The sequence below is a fragment of the Medicago sativa genome, chromosome 2 (genome assembly GCF_051527215.1).
Source record: "Medicago sativa cultivar Bolivia chromosome 2, Bolivia_mono, whole genome shotgun sequence".
NCBI classification, from domain to species: domain Eukaryota; kingdom Viridiplantae; phylum Streptophyta; class Magnoliopsida; order Fabales; family Fabaceae; genus Medicago; species Medicago sativa.
In genome coordinates, this window is record NC_140750.1 from 2,914,198 (window position 1) to 2,934,884 (window position 20,687).

At 33.4% G+C, this 20,687-nt stretch overlaps 3 protein-coding genes, 1 long non-coding RNA gene and 1 other non-coding gene across 5 annotated transcripts; all 5 read left to right on the forward strand.

The window, feature by feature from the left end:
- Positions 1–2,161: 2,161 nt before the first annotated feature.
- LOC146943621 (uncharacterized) lies at positions 2,162–3,724 on the forward strand. Its single transcript, XM_085741890.1, has one exon. The coding sequence runs from the start codon at positions 2,275–2,277 to the stop codon at positions 3,469–3,471; it is 1,197 nt and encodes a 398-aa protein (XP_085598016.1). The 5' UTR covers positions 2,162–2,274; the 3' UTR covers positions 3,472–3,724.
- Positions 3,725–5,871: 2,147 nt separating this feature from the next.
- Positions 5,872–11,612, forward strand: LOC146943622 (ubiquinol-cytochrome C chaperone family protein). Its single transcript, XM_085741891.1, has 7 exons — positions 5,872–6,175; positions 6,318–6,531; positions 8,107–8,273; positions 8,412–8,536; positions 9,840–9,900; positions 10,610–10,658; positions 11,314–11,612. The coding sequence occupies exons 1-7, from the start codon at positions 6,047–6,049 to the stop codon at positions 11,394–11,396; spliced, it is 828 nt and encodes a 275-aa protein (XP_085598017.1). The 5' UTR covers positions 5,872–6,046; the 3' UTR covers positions 11,397–11,612.
- Positions 11,613–14,738: 3,126 nt separating this feature from the next.
- On the forward strand, positions 14,739–18,215 carry LOC146943623 (pyruvate decarboxylase 1-like). The gene is made up of 5 exons (XM_085741892.1): positions 14,739–15,260; positions 15,799–15,962; positions 16,436–17,204; positions 17,381–17,569; positions 17,676–18,215. Exons 1-5 carry the CDS (start codon positions 14,739–14,741, stop codon positions 17,844–17,846), a joined length of 1,815 nt encoding a protein of 604 aa, XP_085598018.1. The 3' UTR covers positions 17,847–18,215.
- Positions 18,216–18,262: 47 nt separating this feature from the next.
- Positions 18,263–20,546, forward strand: LOC146943624 (uncharacterized). The gene is made up of 2 exons (XR_015025641.1): positions 18,263–18,596; positions 19,389–20,546. It is a non-coding gene; the product is annotated as an uncharacterized LOC146943624 (long non-coding RNA).
- On the forward strand, positions 18,986–19,072 carry LOC146943625 (small nucleolar RNA R24). Its single transcript, XR_015029392.1, has one exon. It is a non-coding gene; the product is annotated as a small nucleolar RNA R24 (small nucleolar RNA).
- Positions 20,547–20,687: the final 141 nt, after the last annotated feature.

The following is a 20,687-nucleotide window of genomic DNA, read 5'->3' on the forward strand; positions in this document are numbered from 1 at the left end:
CCTTCAAGTGTGGGTAGCAAGTAGGGATGTTAAACCCTTAAATATAGCCCTATATATCCCAATGCAGTATCCTAATCATGCATGAAATGGTTGCCTCGATTCAGCATATGATCCATATGCTCAACACAGGTCCACATGATTATGATTCGTCAAAACTGGAGCAGTGATGGTTGGATTTTTGGGAATAATAGGAACAAATGATAGTTGCTGTTATTTCATGGATGTCTAGAGCAGTGAAGGGGAGTTTGTCATTGTGAAGGGTGTAGGCATAGAAGAAAACATCTTGAGGCAATAATTGATCAAGTTGCTCTTGGTACACATTTACTATTAGCGACCCCTAGTTGGACAAAACACATTTGCTTGTTGATCATGATTCTCCATGTATGTAGGCTCATAATCTAGGGAGCCAATTCCCTAAAAGTGTTGGAGGATCCATGCTTGCATCAATATATACTAATCAGTAAACAACATTCAATATGATATTTTGAACAATTAACTAAATAATGATATATGAGTATGTTACCTAAAACATTGTCGTATAACCTGCGATATACTTTTTCTTATAATGGCAAATAACATTAAGCTCCATGTATAAGTAATTTAGGGCAGTAGTCCCTCAGGTGGAGAAGTCGTAGACCATATCAAATTCCTTAAAAACTCTAAGTATGTCCCATCAATATATGTAGCTCTCATGTATGAGAAGATGGTAGAGCCAACCATTATAAGCAAATACACTGTGTTGACATACTATCTGTTTGGATGTCTCATAGTGCCACCTCTCAGAAAATGCAAGCAACATGTTATGATCAATTAGGGTGTAGCCCATGGTAGCGAGGTCTTCCAACCTTTGATAACAACTGTGAACTACCTTTTCCTTTTGAGTATTCATACAAATGGTCTTTTTCCTGTTTCTGACACATTTAAGTGTGTCACCAAACTAAAATAATAATAATTAGAGGTAACTAATATAGAATAAAAAATAAATTAGAATACATGATACTGACAAATTGTACAACTCCCTCATATGCGCCTTGTCAAGTGGTTCACGTATTATGACAAGACAAATATGTCGTACGAGCCTCCAGGATATGAATCTAGAGAGTGATGTGGTTGTGCCTCCTCTTGCTCTACCCCCGCCTCATGCACCCTAGTCTCATCTAGCTCCGGCTCTTACATATTCGCCTCTTTCGACGTTGCGTCTCATATCATGCTATTGCCTAGCAAAGGCAGTGGCTGAGACCTGCTAGCGATCAACATGTATGTCTATTTGTGAAACATTGACAACATCATGAAGAAATCAACATTTTTTTCAATTTTGAGCATCTTACAAAATTTAGAATATGAAACCATAAAGAACATATTCTAGATTGTAAAATCCGAACTTAACCAGTACGACAGAAAGAAAAAAATGCAAGATCTGAACCTTAATAGTAGAAATCTTAAAAAATGTTATGGATTCAACCAAGTATCGATGAACAATGGCACAATGTAGCTGATTTAGGATCTGAAGTTTTTTTTTTTTTGTAAACTAAAATTGATTCGTAAAAGTGAGGGAAAGAAGATGGGTTTGAATTGTACATTGAAATATTTCAGTTTTAAAATCCAAAAATTAAAAACACGCTCTAGATTCTAGAATTCGAGTATGGTCATTTCGAATATGGACTACGTTTGTGTTCAGTCGAGATGACATGACTACACTGCAGCCAATCACTTTTGGATCATCCGAATAAGATCGGACGGTCTATACTTTAAATTTGAACTTTTTATCTACAAACAATTAAAGTCTAAACTTAAAATCTAAACTGTCTGATCTTGATCAGACGGTCCAAATTTGTTGATTGCAGTGTAGTCAACTGCACTCAATCCAAATCCCTTATTTATGTGGTTCAGATAAATAAATTGGGTAGAGATGAAAATAAAGCAGGCCTAATCCAACCGACAGAGTATGTGAACCGAAAGTGAAGTCCAACCAACAAATTGCCCATAGAAAAATCAATCAATTCGAATGTCTTAAAAGTCAATGACAGAATAACTTAGCAAACCTGCTGGAATTAATTTTCCCTTATCATTTTGTTTTGTTGAGAGGATAATTTTCCCCTATCATTATTATTTAATTATTTTATGAGTATTATATACACTCAATTCATATAAGATTTAATTTAATCACAAAATATAAGTTGGAAACTTTGCAAAGTCAAAATTGTAGACCTCACTTCATCATCATCTTCAATTCAACTTTGATCAAAATCTGAATTGAATTGTAATGATAATAATATGAGGTTGCAATTGCATCATAGAAAATTGATGGCAAAGTTATGTGAAACAATATGTCACAGAGATTGTTCATCATACAAAAATTGCACTGTTTGCTTCAAATTCTGTATAAACAGTCCACAAATCCCTTATTACTATCCTCCATCACCACCACCACCATCATCACAACAACAAGACCACCACAAAATCAACAATTACTTCATCCTCACGCTTTCTCTTCTTGCTTTTGCTTTTTTTCTTGTTTGTGTTCGTGCAATTTATATCAGTTTCAGGTCAAGAAGAAGAAGAAGCAGCTTAAGGGCACAACCATCATCAACAGCTCAACAAAATGATAGGAATTTTGATGATGAAGAACAACAGCATCAACATGGATCTGTGGTGGATCATCCTATTTGGTATATTCGAACCTTAGGTCTTCATCAATCTGTTATCAATGCAATTAGTGTTTGTAAGTATAAGAGAGGTGAAGGTTTGATTGAAGGAACTGAATGTTCTGTTTGTTTGAGTGAGTTTGAAGAAGAAGAGAATCTTAGACTTTTACCTAAGTGTCATCATGCTTTTCATTTACCTTGTATTGATACTTGGCTTAGGTCACATACTAATTGTCCTATGTGTAGGGCTCCAATTGTTAATAACCCTACAGTTGCTAGGGTTGAGTCTTTGGAGTCTGTTATTGTTGTTGATGATTCTAGTTCAAGTTCATTGGAACATACACAAATTGATGTTTCTGATGAAAATAGTGGTGAAAGTGAAACCAATTTAGGGTTTGAAGATAGTGTTTTTGATTCTGAATTGAGGAATATGGAAGAAAATGAAGGGCATTTTGAGGTATGTGAAAATGAAAGGCAAGTTGTCCATGCGGTTAGTGTCGTTCGGCCTAGGAGATCCGTTTCTATGGATGATTCTTTTGTTGCAAATAACAATCTTGCTCTTGCTACTGTTCTATCAATTGAGTCTAATATTATTGGTGATTCAAGTAAAATGAGTTTCAATGATGATGCTATTTCAAAGGTTAATGGAAATGAGAATTTGGCAACTACGTCCAAAGGAAGTAGTAGCTTTTCTTTTAGGCCAACAAGATATTTGCAGGGTGTTCCTAGTCCAATGAAGAGGTCAAGTTCGTACAATGGGAAATTTCTTCTGTCTTGGTTTAGCAGCAATCAGAAGAAGCCAAATGATATTTTCAGAAACTTATGAATTAATTGTGTTGTTTCTGCTTTTTATTCTTACTTCCAAACGGAAATATACATCATGTAACTCAGTAACTCTCAACAAGCTAAGAGTCTGAGACTTTCAAATGAAATATACATGTAACTCGGTAACTCTCAACAAACTGAGAGGCTGAGACTTTTAAAGTTTTGTGTATGCATCAAAGAAATTATGAGATGCCTCAAGTGTATAATAGTAAAACAATGAAGTTACAAATAAATTTTGCTAAGTTTTTTGTTCATATTGCTCCATATAGGATGAAGATTTATTCATCAAATGATATTATGGTATTCTATAGTCTATATTTTGTGTATGTGATCAACTAGTCATCTAGTTAGTATTTAACTAGTTCCTCAATCTAAGTCCAATTTTTTATTGTATTGAAGAAGTCAGTGATGACATTGATGGTTTTGTCATACAATGATGAAGAAAAAAGAGATAACAACAAACTTACCAGCAGTTTACTAAATTGCTCACTCTTCAATCTCTACATCTTGTATCATTCTAAGTTTCTTTTGTCCATTACCAGCAGTTTTTGTTTCATTCTTGATTATTTCATAAAGTATATATGCCTAACATGAATGATTTTGTTAGTTAGCAATTACTTTATTCATCTACACTTGTTTTTTTTTTAGGTAAATGTTAGTTTGTTAGTAAATCGGAGAGTTGTGTTAATTTCTACGGTCTGAACCCCGAACCTTCTGGTTAGTATTCTGTCATTGTTCCTTAGTTCACCAACTGAGCTTCCTGTTTGTGACTATTTATGTACACTAGTATATTTGCTTCCCTTGTTTTAAACAAGAATCTAATACAAAAACTGAACTAGTATATTTGCAAGTTAGGACTAGCAGATAAAGCTACTACTATCTCTAGTCGTTCGTACCTTCTTACAGATTTTATATGCCTTTATATTTTGATGAACTTATATGGCAATCAGAGTTTCACAACCAGTTAAACTTGAAGAGGAGGTTTTGATTAGATGTAAGCTGGATTTCATGTTGAATTTAGATGCACTTCTGTTCAACCACTTATGATTTATCAGCTGAGTTTAGGGAAGGATTCAATATGCTTTTTAATTTGATGAACTTATATGAAAATTTAGCAATTGGTTTACTTTTTATTTTTCTGAACATGACAGCCACTTTGCATGATGACAAAAAGTAACTAGTTGACAAAAAGTTGTGACAAAGAAAATATGCTGCTTAATTGGAAGGATGTGCAGATAATGTTCAAAACAGATTTGATCCAGTTCCGGTTCAAACACAGATTTTACCAGATTAAGAATGAGTTGTAAAAATGACAGTTCACAAACAGATTCATAGTTTTCCAGAGTAAAAAATGGAAACTAGTTAACATTTATCTATATTTAATATAAAATACACTGGTTTTCAAGTAATCTGAACTTCTTAACATGTGCAATTGTGCACATCATATACAAATCCATAAAAAAAATATTGGTCTTATATAGACAAATACTAAGGGTGAGTTTGGATCGAGGGTTTAGGAGGGGAAGGTTTAATTTTCTTTTTTAAATTACGGACTATATAACATGTTTTTCTAAAATAAATCAGGTGTGATTTAAATATTATATGATCGTTTATCATGTTAATATGTTAACTTTTTAAAAGACATTTCATAGTGTCCGTAATTTAAAATTAAAAAGTAAACTCTCCCCTCCTAAACCCTCCATCCAAACACACCATAAGGCTGTAAACCAATACTAAAGCTAGATATATCTGTCATAGTTGTAACCCTAAATAAATTTTATTTGGGTCATACACATGATTGACACAATTTAAAAGAGAAATTATATTAAGTGGTGTGATTAAATTATTTTTTTTGGTTAAGTAGGCTAAATTCACATTTAAAGGTGAATAAATGAAGTGTCGTAGTTCGAAACCCAACCCCTACATATATTATACATTATCCTTACAAACGGACATAAACTCACAGTTTTTTTTTTATATTTTTTATTTTAAATGGACTTACTCCAAAATAAAATTGGGTAATAGTCACTTAGGTTCTTGAATGTGTAATAAGTAATCACAATAGTCCCTCAATGTATAAAAAATTCAAAATAGTCTCTGATCATGCAATTCATTAGTGAAAATAGTCCATGATGTTAAATTGCTTCGTTAATATTGTCATATTAATCCTTCAATATACTTACTTATTCTCATGTCTGTCTACAAGTACTTACTTATTGAACATTAAAAGATTATTTAAAGATTATTTTAATGTCAAAGACTATTTTATCTAACAAAATATACAATCATAGACCATTTTAAAAATTTTATACATTAAAAACTATTATGACTTCTCTTATCTAAATAAGATTCATTTGGGACTATGTATAAAGAAAGAGTTACTTTATTTATCTCCCGTGTTGAGAGTGAGTGAGTTCATTTTAGTTTTTGTTAAAAACAGGACCGTGTCCAGCAGACAGCCACCCATCTCAGCAGCAGATCACGTCTCCAGTCTCCTCTCCTCCTCCTCCTCCTCCGCCGCCTCATTCCTCATCTCGTCTCTCCATTAACGAAGCAATAATTGATTCAGAATCAGAATGTTTCGAACATGGAGCAAAGCTATTATTCCACTCTCTAAATTTCGTACTCCAATGCACCAAACCTACGCTAGGGTTGCAGCTGCACCACCACCACCACCAATCGTAGAACAAAAGATCGAACCTACGGTATGCAATTAAATTAAATTAATTACAATTAAATATAATCACATGTGTCAGTGTCGTGGTGTTGGTGGTAGACACCGGACACAGAATAACAATAAAGATGAAGTGATTTTTTTTTTATTTTTATTTTTTGTGTGCTTTGCAGGTTAACCTAGACAAACTGTTTTGGTCTAAACCCTGTTCTTTGGCACTGCCCCTCGATTCGCCTCTTCGGGTAAATGAGCCTGATTATCAGGGGCTTAAGCGTTTCATTTTCAAACTCATGCTCTTTTATAGTAAGCAGAGTAAATCAATTCGAGGGGCTAATGTCGTTTACAGAAGAATTGTTTCTCAAGTTGATAAACCGCTTATTTATGAAGGTTAGTTCCTTCTCTTCATGCCATTAGAAAATACATGTGTGTAGACTTTGTTTGGATACACTACGGTTTAATTAAGTTCTTATAGCCTATAAGTTCTTATGCTATAAGATATTTCTATAACAAAAGATAAATTAAAATCAAACCGTTTTCATATAGCTATAAGCTGTTTTCATAAGCTATCCTGGAGAGTTTACAAGAATAAGCTGAAAATAATCTTAAAGACATGTAATAAGTTGTTTCAATAAGCTCTTACAAATAGTTTCAGTAGTGTTTATACCAATAGATAAGCTCAAATAAACGGATCAAAATATGCTCCATAATATACGTCATTATTCCCACACAAAGGTTTGCATATGGAAGTGCTTGTGCACCTATGGTCCATCAATTCACTCATCTAGGTCGGTTTGGAGTTTTGTAATTTCACAACTAGTGGTTATCTTTCTCTTATAATACAAACATCAGACATATGTGTGCATGTGCATCCCGGTAGTTTAGTTTGAGAGTTGTGGCTATTTTCTTTGATATTCTTGCTTGTTTCTCATTAGTGGGATGATTTAGGTCCACCCCAACTGAATTTTATTTGGTAGAACACAGATAAAATTTTGTGAACTTGTGCATGTAACTTCAAAGATAAACTCCTCCACATGTACTACGGGGCATACATATTCTCCTCACATCCCTCTATTCTTTGGCTCATATTTATTTTGTATCGTTTCTCTCGCGAATATTTGGAGATTTAAAAGTTATCTGTCCAAGTGTTCATGTGTGTATTACTTTGTTCATCTTTCTTTCTCTGTTTTTATTGGGGGGCTTTTGGAGAACATATTTTCTGATTAAATAAATTTTAAATAAAAACAACTAAGCCTTAGGTACGATCGACTTTGTGAATGGAATGAAAACGTACTATCATGAATCATGTTCAATGATAGGCCATTTATATCCAAATCTACCTTAATGGTTTGACAAATATTTTTCCTTGGTCTCTCTCATCAACAATTATTTTCTGATTAAATAAATTTTAAATAAAAACAACTAAAGCCTTTTCCTATTAGGTAGGATCGACTTTGTGAATTGAATGAAGACGTACTATCATGAATCATGTTCAATGATAGGCCATTTAAATCCAAATATATCTTAATGGTTTGACAAATTATTTTCTTTGGTCTCTCTAATCAACAATTGGCCTTTTCCTATAAGCTAACAATGTAGTATCTTTTCTACAACAGGAACTACCTTGACTTTTTCTCTAATGATTTCATTCCTAAAGATAAATGAAATCTTCACTTAACTAAAAACTTTATTTTATGGTCTTTTTCTGATTGAATTATCAAGATCTTATTTCCTCTTTTTGATATATTTTTCTCACTTTTAAAGTTCCAACCACTTAAGTAAAGACAACTTTTAAACTCCAGCATGTTCTGGTGGCTAGATATACCATTTTCTAAAATTATATGTTTAGAAATCAGGCAGAGTCAAGCACATTCAGTGTAGAAGGAGTTTGATGTATGGATTAGTGCTTGTTATTCTAGTGTTATAGTTTGCAACATCCTATAAACTTCTTTCTTCTGTCTGCAGTGTTTAACTTGGAGAAAACATTCAAAACAACATTTTCTTTGCTTGTACTTCACATGTGGTTTTACTTGCGCCGCGTTAAGCAAGAGGGAAATGATGGCGTTGAATTTGGGCAGTACCTTTATGAGATTTACAATCATGATGTGGAGCTTAGAGTCTCCAAAGCTGGGGTGAGTTCTATTCTACAAATAGATATAATATTTTTACCATAAATTAATTTTCTTACAATTTTTCCCAAAATAGTTTGTGAGTACATGTAGGAATTGACCTCTCTTGATGAATTGTGGTCATTTAATTTGAAATGACAGGTTAACCTACTATTGATTAAGTGGATGAAGGAGCTCGAGAAGATCTTTTATGGGAATATCGTTGCTTATGATGCTGCTATACTTCCAGAAGCTAAACCTAGTGATTTTGCTACTGTTATATGGAGGTTGGTTTTGATATGAACTCATCCTCTTCAATTCTCCTTTTGCACCTATTGAAAGTAGGACCCTGTCAATTAATCATTTATCTTTTAACCACTGTTTTGAATATTGAAAGAGTGAAGAAATTTGCATACTTTGTATAAAATACCTGCTTTATTCAAAGTTGTTGAAGTAATGGGTTTTAGTAAAAAAGGATGAGAAAAATAATAAGAGCTTGAATATTATTGATAATAACTTGATAGTAGCTTATACGAAAGACGGAACACTAACTCCTGATAATATCTCAGTAATATAAAAACTAATCCTAAGAGATATTCTTTTGGTCAAAAAAAAAAAAAAAAAACCTAAGAGATATTCTTAGATACTTTAAGATTAGAAACTGTTCTTAGAAAATAAACTAATATTCTCTGATTTAATACCAAAGATATTATTATATAATATCAAAGATATTATATGATATTTTCTTATATCATAACAAAAGTGTTACTGTTGAGAGTCCCACATCGGATGAGTTATGCCCAACCCAAATTCTAAGATGGTATTAAAGGATATCCAAGATCCATTGGGCTACTGGTTATCTGGCCACTCAGATCATGCACCAGATACCCAGTCCTGGGCATGAGGGGGTATGTCGAGAGCTCCACGTCAGAATAGATATGGTCTGAAAATATGCTTATAAGTGAGAGACATCCCTCACCTTACAAGCTCATTTGTAGGGGTTGAGTTAGGCTCAACCCAAATTCTAAGAGTCATCAATGCCGGTCCCAACAATGTCTTTCCAAATTTCTTCTCAATAATTAAAAACGAATTTGTTGTGTTTTGACACAAGACTCATGGATAATTCCCTCTTTATGACAAAATGAGGTAATGACATGATTGAAGTACAGTGCCATTATCTGATCTCATCCTTTTGGTACTCACCAAATTGATTTTTAATGATTGAGAAGAAATTTTGGAAAAAGGTTTGAAATGATATTGGGAAAATTTCAAGTTCCACATAGAATAGAGATAAAGCATGAAATGAGTTTATAAAAAGTGACACCATTCACCATACAAGCCGGTTTTGTAAGGATTGATTTATGTCCAACCCCAATTATAAGATGGTCTCAAAGCTTATCCATGATCCATTGGGCTGCCTGCTATTGGGCTACTCGTCGATACGCACCAGATGTGCGGTCCTGAGCGTGAGAGGGGTGTGTTGAGAGTCCCACATCGGGTGAGATATGGCCCGAAAATATGTTTATAAGTTGAGTTAGGCCCAACCCAAGTTTTAAGAAAAAGTATAACCTTATCCATGTTTTTCTCTAGGAATATATTCTCCGACGATGGTTCTTCAACACCAGACGAAGCTGCATGGCAATCAGTGCAGGTATGTCTTCTAAATGATGGTAACAATTTTATTTATATTTGTAGAACAGATATTGTGTTGTGTGTGACTTCCTGAAAAGTATATTTAAGCCATGATGTTGAACCTAGAGACCAATTCAAGTTAATACAATTTATTAGCCATTAAGCATTCATCAGTCAAGTTACTTCATTCAACTGACAAGTATATTTAAGCCATGATGTTGAACCTAGAGACCAATTCAAGTTAATACAATTTATTAGCCATTAAGCATTCATCAGTCAAGTTACTTCATTCAACTGACAGTTGAGGTTCTCGGTTTAACATTTTGGCTTCTCTTGAAGGATTCTCCATTTCTCAGTTAATATTTTTTTATATATTCTTATCATATTGGAGTCTCTTTGCTGTAAAATCAGGGCTTATAGTGATTATTGTTGTCATCTCATGAAGTACTTATGAGATTGCTTGCTTTTTCTCTTGCTAGAGCTTCCTGTTTATTGTATTGACTGCTGATTTTCCTTTTTGTCTAGAACTCTTTCCAAAATAACAATATTGACAATTAGAAAACTCCATGTCATCACCATCTTTTTTATTGTTTTGTTTCTCTTTGTTTCCTTTGCCTTTCATTTTTTTCAAATACCTGATGCTTATATTTGCTTTCACAATGCTTACTTATTTTCCTTAGTTACATTGAGTACAACAACAATGATACTGAAATCATATTCTTTTATAGGCGTTGGCCAGGTATGCTCGACGGGAAGTAAGTTGCATGACTTTAACAGGTAAATAATAACTATTCTGTTTGTAATATATTGTTGATTGTGAAGTGAACGAAAATTGGTTAATGCCTGCTTCTATATACTGGTTGTTAAAATGGGCTGAAGTGATCCCTATCTCACTACAGGGCTCTCATTGGAAAACCTTCCCTGAACAAGGGTTTTGAGGCCACAAATATAATTGTAGTATTTTGCTAGGAGTTCAACTTTAATTCCAATATAATATTTTGATCAATTTGTCTAGTTTCACACTTTTTTTTTTTTTTTTTTTTAAATAATTGATAACCTCATATGCTAGTCTATACATTTTTAAACTTTCTACTAATATTCTTTATGGACTCATTCCGCTTTTAACTAGATGGGTTTCAACATGCATTATTCGTTCCCTTGCGTCTCTGGTGATCTAGTTAGAAACATAGAATTTTCATTGAGTCGTGTGATGTAAATATGTAATATCAGTTAGCTGCATGTCAATTTTAACCTCCCAAGAAAACAGAGCTATATTGAACTCGAACGCTCCATGCATGATAGCTGTTTTACTAGTTGAATACATGAAACCGTGGAAGATATATGTTTATGAAAAACTCTGCAGATCTTATGGAGATGTTATTTTTCCCCCTTTCAACTTTGTATTTACTAAATCATGGAATTTGAATGGCAGATAAAGAAGCACTATTGTCGGGGAATTTCATGTTTACCTCTTTAAAGGATGAGATCAGAAGCAAAGAGGGGCATCAATTGTAAAGTAATGATTTCTAAATCTGGGACTAAGTAAATGTAAAATACATGCTGTTTTTTTTTTTTTTTTTGTCGTTAAACATTATTTTTTCAATAATCACGAAAAAAGATTGTATTGTTCTCCATAAGGCTTTATTATTCAATGAGCTTGATGTTGAGATAGAATTTTCATATTCTTGCTCATACAAGTGATAAAAGAAAAGGGCAGAAGTGATTGAGAAATGTTTTTTTTTTTCTCCTTTTGTTCTTTGTTCCTCTTTATAGACTATAGAGCTTGATAGCTTTAATTTTCTGCCTCAGCTATATGAGGCATTACAATGCAATATATTAAACATTTAAAGGAGAAAGGAATAAGAATCAGAAAATTTTTAATTAATCCTTTTTGAAGTGATTCTTGTTCTGCTTGACAGTTCCAATAGGACCACTCAGCTCTTTCCTTTCTCCTCTAAGGTCGTCGAATATTTGCGATTTCTCGGAAAAGAAAATTTGTGTGAGATGGCCTCAAAATCTTGCCCTTGTTACTTAAATACCTGCAGTTTTTGAAGGAGATTCAAATGAATGCATATAGGAGCATAAAAGTTGGCTTATCATACTCCCCTTTACATATGGAGTTGGATGATTTATTTTTCTTTTGACAATAGGGATTTTTTTTTTTTTTTTTTTGAATCCAACTATAGGGAGTTGATATACATTGTCAATTTGATCAATCTATTCCTTTTGAGATCCTCATGACTTCAGTGGATTGTTTGCCTCAATCGAAGCTTATCTACTGTATTTTTTTTTTTTTTTAACGTTAAAGACAATTTCATTAACAGCTTATCTACTGTATTTTTTTTTTAACGTTAAAGACAATTTCATTAACGAAAGTCTGGCAATAAATCAAAAGCCAAAGACTGCAGAAATACAAGGCGGAGTTTTTTCAATCCATATGCAATCTAAACTCGTAAGAGCGTATTTAGCTAAATAATGAGTAGCTTGGTTGGCTTCACGCCTAACATGCTAAAAATTTAAGCTACGAAAACTACCCTTAAAAATAATACAATCTTAAATAATATAGCCAATGTAGTTTGGAGATTGTTGGTGAGCATTCAACGCTAAAACCACATTAGAAGAATCTGATTTTGCTATAAGATTCAAAAAGACATGTCTTTCGCAAATTCCAAACCTTTCCGCATAGCTAAAGCTTCTGCAACCTCTGAATCTGGTAATGAGAAGACTTGTCAGGAACTAACACCAACGACAACACCTTCATTATCTCTCACCACAACACCAATACCCCACTTATCACCTTCTATCGGACCTGCTGCATAAACACTAGGATTCTCTATGCAACTCCTTAATTTGCAGAGTGCATGATTTCATGATAACTAGAGGCCTAAAGACATCAGAAGTCCTAAGATTCAACAAAAACATTGTCAAAATATTCTGACTTTGCCTATTTTATTTATTTATTGCACAAGCGTTTATCATGATAAACACTTTTACATAAGTTTACATAAGTTATTGTTGTAGCAAAAAATAAAATAACATTAAATTTCTTTTGTATATGTTGTAAGTTATTATTTTTATAAAGCTACTCTCAAACAGTTTCAAAAAACTTGTATAAATATATAATCTCAAACAAGTCAGTTCAAATATCTGCAAATTACTAACCCAAAAACATGCAGACAACGAGTAATGGTAAAAACTAAAAGGTAGAGAGGAAGGACCAACTCTTTAGGCTCTACTATATTTTATACTACCAACCAACCATAACTCCTTTAACTAGAGATGCACATCTCTACGCGTATTCCCACACTAGGCATGCACCTACACCTGTTGTAGAATGAGTCTGCACCTAGATGCACATTTGGTTGAACACAAACTCAAATGAAAATATTTGAGCACACACATATAAAACTAAGAAAAAAATTAAAGAAAAATAAAATTATAATATATAAATTGATGTGACTAAATACTTCTTATTTAATTTTGTTAGTTTTGTGTAAGTATGTCCAAATAATATTTATTTAGGGTTGTATCCATGAAAGATTTTCTCCTGCACCTATCCATTACCCATTCCAAATTAGGTAGGTATACTGGTAAAACAAAAGTGTTCTACTTACTCGATCTCCCTCTCCCCGTGACTAAATGATAATTCTTGTTTCTACTTCAGTTTTTGCTTAATAACGGAGAAGCTCATTTTTTTTTTTGAAATACTTCCTCCGATCCTATTTATAAGAAATATTTGACTTTTTTGATTCATTGCATAAATAATGTATTTGGTCTATATTCTAGACAAGATACATTAATTACACAATGAATGTAAAAAGTCAATTTTTTCTTATAAATAGGACCGGATTATATATTTTTTGCTCATAACTTTAGACTAAGATTGACTTTGAGTTAAAAGTGAATTCTAACGACTAAGCTACTTGAAAAAAAAAATTGACTTTGAGTTACGTGAGAATTGGGTTTATTTTTTTTATTTCTCCTTAATATATGTTACTTTTTCAAAATGTTGTAGACAAATTGAATGTTAAACCAAAAAACAAATTGAATGTTAAACATGAAAATTAAAATTAAAATTAAAATTACATTTTTTGTTCAAGTGTCCTAACTCAACTGAAAAAATACTGAAATTGTTAAGTTGAACGTTAAGTTTAGGGTTCGAGCTCCAACTCATCCACTTGTGTGTGTGTGTGAGAGAGAGTTTTCAATGACGGTTATCATTTCGTTTATCTACAAAAATTACACGTATTAGAATTTAATTTAGGACCACTTTTTTTTTTTTTACAAGCATTGAGGACCACTTCTTAACTTGTATTTTATTTTTTCACGTGACTATTAATTTTTGATACATTTGTCAAAAAAAATTAATTTTGATACTATCAAAGCCATTGTTTGCATTGAACTTATTTTGAACTTATGAAAAAGAGTTTATGCAAATAATTAAGCTTTTATGTTAATTTATAAGATCTTATTAACATAAGTTGTTTTTTCATAAACTACCATAACAAACTTATAAATAATACATCAATACTTATTTATTTGCATAAGCTCTAAAATAAGTCAATCCAAACGGACCCTAATTTGATGAAATATAACTCAGAAAGTTGGTGCGCTATCGTAAACCACACGATACCAAATTCCATTCCTACTCAAAAAAAAGTTGAAAGAGTTCCTATAAATACTAGAGCAATTAGAAGAAAATACACCATTGGCATGAAAATTAAGTTGAACTTTATTAATATCACATTAAGTAGTTACATTGGGTTGTTAGGATACCTATTCCTTAGAAAAAAATCTCCATTTAAACACAAAGTAAACTTTCATATATCAATATTTGTATCTTTCAAGGTTCCAAAAATGACAACAATTAGGAAAAATACCAGTGAGCCTATCAACAACCATGTTGGTTTGAATGGTTTCCAAAATCATGTAACTAATGGCAGTATCCATAATAAACCTTTGTTGGTTACAAATGAGAGTAACACACTTGGTCACCACATTGCAAAACGTTTAGTTGAAATTGGAATCAATGATGTGTTTGCTGTGCCTGGAGATTTTAACCTTACACTTCTTGATTATTTAGTAGCTGAACATGAAATTAATCTAATTGGATGTTGTAATGAGTTAAATGCTGGTTATGCCACTGATGGATATGCTAGATGTAGAGGTGTTGGTGCATGTGTTGTTACTTTTAATGTTGGTGGACTTAGCATTCTTAATGCTATTGCTGGTGCTTATAGTGAAGATCTTCCAATTATATGCATTGTTGGTGCTCCAAATTCCAATGATTTTGGAAGTAACAAGATTCTCCATCACACCATTGGTTTACCTGATTTTAGTCAGGAACTTCGTTGTTTTGAGCCTGTAACTTGCCATCAGGTAACTTTCCCACCAAATTTAAGGATTCCATCTTCAATCAAAATTGGACGATCTAGATTTCAATGTAGACTTTGATTTTTCTTTTCTAAATCTAAAATACGAGCTTGAAAGGTGGACCGTCTAATCTTTCTTGATCGAACGACCAATGATGTTGCTGATTGTGTGCAGTCACAAATTGTGACCACACATTTCAGATTTTGAATTTAGATGGAATGAAAAATATCAAGTTGGTCTTGTAAAATCTTCAACATTGATAGAAATAGTTCTTGACAAGGACTCAAACATCCATTAAATTATCTTTAAAATATTAATTTAACCAACATTCAAAATTTTAGAGGTTCAAATGAATGCTTTTTATTTTGAAGGACCAAATAGGTTTCTGTGTTTTTTTTCTATAAGTTTGCCCTTCACTCTAAATTAAAGCATAAGATTATAGTGTAAAAATTCAACTGTATTATTTAAATTCTAAACATGGGTATTTTTTTTTGAAGAAGAAATTCTAAACATGGGTATGGTATTATTCCTGTGATTATTTCAGGCTGTAATAAAAGACCTAGAGGATGCACATGAAAAGATTGATACAGCCATTGCAATAGCTCTAAGAGAAAGCAAGCCTGTATATATCAGTATAGCCTGCAACTTGTCTACCATCCCTCACCCTTCCTTCATTGAGCACTCTATCCCATTTTATTTGACTCCCAAGTAAGTCATACATATATATGTGTGTGCGCGCGCGTGCACGCTTCTGAATTTCTTACCAAACTCATATATACCAATGTTTTTGTTTCTTAGTATTCTTCTTGTTATCTACCGCTATCGCTAAATATAAGACCCCATTGAATAAATCACGGCAAATAAAAAAGTTGGTAGTGATGTTGAAATGATAGTGATGAATATAACAAACTGTTAGAACTCATTTTATCTACAACTCATTTTTTCATTACATAGACTCGGTTCAAATATGTGGTTAGTAGTTATGTTGAAATGATAGTGATGAATATAACAAACTGTTATAACTGTTTAATCGTGCAATGAACGTAGTTAACCACATATTTGAAAAACATTAACCATAAATATTGGCATAATGTGTCTTTACATTATCAACAAATTGTGCGTCGAAATAACACAGCTGTAGTAATAATTAGGATCCCGATTCCATTTTTTTCCTTCTTCAGATTAACTAATCAAACAAGTTTGGAAATTGCTGTGGAAGCAACAGCAAAATTCTTAAACAAAGCAACCAAACCAGTAATGGTAGGTGGTCCAATGATGCGTATATCGAAAGCTAGTGAAGCTTTCATGGAAGTGGCAGATGCATCAGGTTATGCAATAGCAGTCTTACCTTCAGCAAAAGGTATGGTATCAGAGAATCACCCTCACTTCATTGGCACCTATTGGGGTGTAGCTAGCACTTCTTTCTGTGCAGAAATTGTTGAATCTGCTGATGCATACCTATTTGCTGGTCCATTATTCAATGATGTTATCACAATGGGACACTCACTACTAATCAAAAAAGAAAGAACAATCACAGTGCTTCCTAATAGAGTTGTTATTGGAAATGGGCCTACTTTTGGAAATATTTCAATGAAGGAATTTTTTAAAGCGCTTACGAAAAGACTCGAACACAACGCGACTGCTATTGAGAACTACAAAAGAATTTTCATACCAGATGGTTTTCCAGTTGAATGTAATCCTAAGGAGGCTTTAAGAATCAATGTTTTGTTCAGACACATAGAAAAAATGTTGTCATGTGACAGTGCTGTGATTGCTGAATGTGGCGATGCTTGGTTTAATAGTCAGAAGTTGAAACTTCCACAAGGATGCGGGTATGAATGTCAATTGCAATATGCATCATTAGGTTGGTCAGTTGGTGCAACTCTTGGTTATGCAAAAGCCAATCCTCAAAAGAGAGTCATTGCTTGTATTGGTGATGGTTGTTTCCAGGTGATTCAATTTTACTCTTTGAATTGATCATACTTTAGTCAATATTTTTTTCTTACTTAATCTCTAATGAAGACGATAAAACTCCGAGTATAACATTGTAAAAAGATAAGTTATGATATGATACGTCTCACACCTTACTAGTCAGTTTCATAAGGATGAATTAAATTGTACTACAGGTGACAGGACAAGAAGTCTCAACGATGTTGCGATGGGGACAAAATGTCATCATCTTTCTAATCAACAATGGTGGTTACACAACTGAGGCAGAAATTCATGATGGGCCTTACAATGTGATAAAAAATTGGAACTATGTTGGACTAATTGAAACAATTGACAATGGTGAAGGCAAGTGTTTTACTGCCAAGGTGAGACAATCTTAAAAAACACTTGTAAACATCAATTAAGAATATCAAATTCATATATAAGCTTTTAACATTAATGCCAAACTATGTATTTATTATCTACTTGTAGGTGCATTGTGAGGAAGAGCTAATAGAAGCAATAAATACAACAATGGAGAGTAAAAAGAATTGTCTATGTTTCATTGAAGTGGTTGTGCACAAAGATGATACAAGCAAGGAACTGCTTCAGTTGGGAAATAGGCTAGCTGCTCTCAATGGACGTTTGCCTCAAGATAACTAAAGATCATAAATATCTAAGTACATGTTTAGCATCATGGTATGTTTGACGAAATTAAAGTGACAACGTGATTTTATTGAAGCTCAAGAAGTGTAGTCTTGTTGAAATAATAGTGGTGCACCGTAATTCCGGAAATTCACCGTCAATCCAAACATGCATTTAAGTTCTTCAGTAGGAATAATATGTTCGGCTATATGTTATTCATCAGGAAGAGAGTTGCCTGCATGGTTTCACATTAGTTCTTGATTCAATTGCTAATAAGAAAAATGTTTCATGTTTTTTTTTTTTGTTCATCTCCCAATTCTGTTTTACCTTTCAATTATAGATGGTGTTCTAACCTTTTATTATTGTTTGTGACTATTTCTTTGTATATTTTCATTGCCTAGTATCTTTTGTTTTTGTCAGATCCTTTAATTTTACAGCCTTGCTATTTCTCCCGAACAGTTTCTATCCCGAGAGTATCCCGAATGACATGTTTGATTACGTGTAAAAAAAAATCTGGACAACTAATCAAATCTTCCCCAATTCAAAAACCTCTGTAATTCTCGCGACCACCATCCTCTCATCCTATTTCTCGGGACTCTTTCTTGTGTGTGTTTCGTTTTGCGCTTCCTTTGTTATTACGCCATCGTAGTTCCTTTGCCATGTTTGGTTGTCGCCGTTCAATTGCCGTATTTCGCCGTTGTCGTTCCTTGGCCGTATTTCGCCGTCACTGTTCCTTTGCTTCCTACATCGATTTTACATGGAAATTGGGTAATTTTATCTATCGAATTCAATTACTTTTCTTTGTAAATTAAATTGATTTTTGGTTGTTCTCTTTCTGGTTTTAGTCAATCTTTTTGGATGTGTTCTGTTGATTTGGTCGTTTTTTTGCTACTTTTGCATTGCCTGCAATTTTTTTTAGAGGAACATTCCCTTCAATTCATGTTTGTGCTGAAAAACATTATGAAATTCTATCACTAACGTTAAATTTTTCAAGAAGAAAATTAAGTATGAATCTAACATTTTTATCTAAGTTATTTTGTTTATTGTGTGAACCTGGCATATCTTTTATCTGGTGATCTGGTCTTCCTAATTACCATGTGATTTATCTGCGTAAATTAGAAACATTTTGAACCTCTGCCAATAAGATTCAGTGTTCCCCAGCAGTGATGAGCCTACATATAAGATGAATCCCTATGTGGGTTTCTTCAATGAAATTTACTTGTTACGCTTGGCTTCTGAGCTTTGATCATTCAGAAGTTGTTTCGTGAATGTAGCCTACTGACCTCTAATAGTTCAAAATAGTTTTCTTAATGAATCTAATCTTTTTATCTCTTGTTTATTGTGCGAACATGGCCTCTCTTTTATCTGTCACCAAAATTAAATTCTGACTTAGCTAGAAAATTGGATTCTACTCAGATCCTTGCAAATGTTGTTCTAAATAGTCTCATAGGTGTTTATAGTAGTGGATAAGTTCAAATAAGTCAATCGAAACAGGTCCCTATGTTCTTTTTTGAGTAACTGTTTGTCAAACTCAATTTCAGCCTTTTATTTTGAATGCAGGCAGATGCTATAAGGGAAGAAAGTGACCGTCTTAGACAAGCAAACGAAGACTTGACAGAAGAAATTGAGCAACTACAAGCTGATAGATGCAAGGATATTGAAGAACTCGTCACGAGCTTCTTCTTATGTAACAGATCATGGTGAAAGTGATGAGTATTCTCCTCTTGAAAATTCGTCCGATGAGCGAGTCAACAATGCCACAAACAAGTCAAAGATCTTTGGAAAACTTATGAAACTGATAAGAGGAAAAGATAGTAGCAATCCTCTCAGTGGTAGAGTTACATCTGTAGAAAAATCTAAATCTAGAGAAGATAGCATTAACAATGGTCTTAGGAGTGAGTATGAAACTCTCACCGACATGTCTCGAAATTCTATTGACTTAAACAATACATTAAGTTTGAAGGAAGAGAGTAGGAGAAATTCTGATGCTGGAAGCTTAAAGAATTTCAGCCGAAGGAAAAGTGTCACCGTAGATTTGAAATTTATCACTCATTCTTTCTCAGATTCTTATAGCAAAGAGAAATCTAATTTGATCAAATATGCCGAAGCATTTAAAGAATTCCCATGTCTCTATACATGTACTTTGAATGGTGTTGGAACCCGAGGGAGTGTCTTTTGCGAGTTTGTTAAGCTGATGCGGTGCTGTTCTGGTGTGGATGCTGGGTTTTTTGGTGCCGGTTGCCTGACACATGTTTGTTGTCCCTCTTTTTTGAGCTTTTGGGGGCTGTTATTGCGTTACAGACAACAACTGTTGTTTTCCTGTGCTGCTGATGCCGCGCAGCAGCCAGCAGCTGAGAAGGAAAACTAGGCCTGCTGTTTTGGTTTTTTCTTTTTATGGGTAGGCTGCTGTTTTAGGATGCCGTAGGGAGCAATTTCAGTTCTTGTATTTTAGTAGAGGGACTGCTTGTGGCTAGCTAGTTTTAGCTATGGCTTTGTATTTTGTGCCATTTATACCGGATTACAGGCTCATATCTTGTTACTGTCACACAAAAAAAGCTACATAGAACAATTTTACAACTTTTTCCATTGTGAATATTGCATTAGCCGATTCTGGTATACCATAGCAGGTTATTTATGCATGTATAATCGGTAAGGATGCATTTGTAATCAGTTGTAAAAGTACTCATCAATAATAACTCAACTCAGAGTTTTCCAACACTTCTTCTCGTCTATTGGTCATTTTTTAAGAGCAATTATATTCTACAATACTAGTAGCATGAACTCGTGCAAGACACGACGAAAAGTTTGTCAAAAGAGTCGACATTAGTTACATTTTATAATTTGTTGCGTTCAGTTACG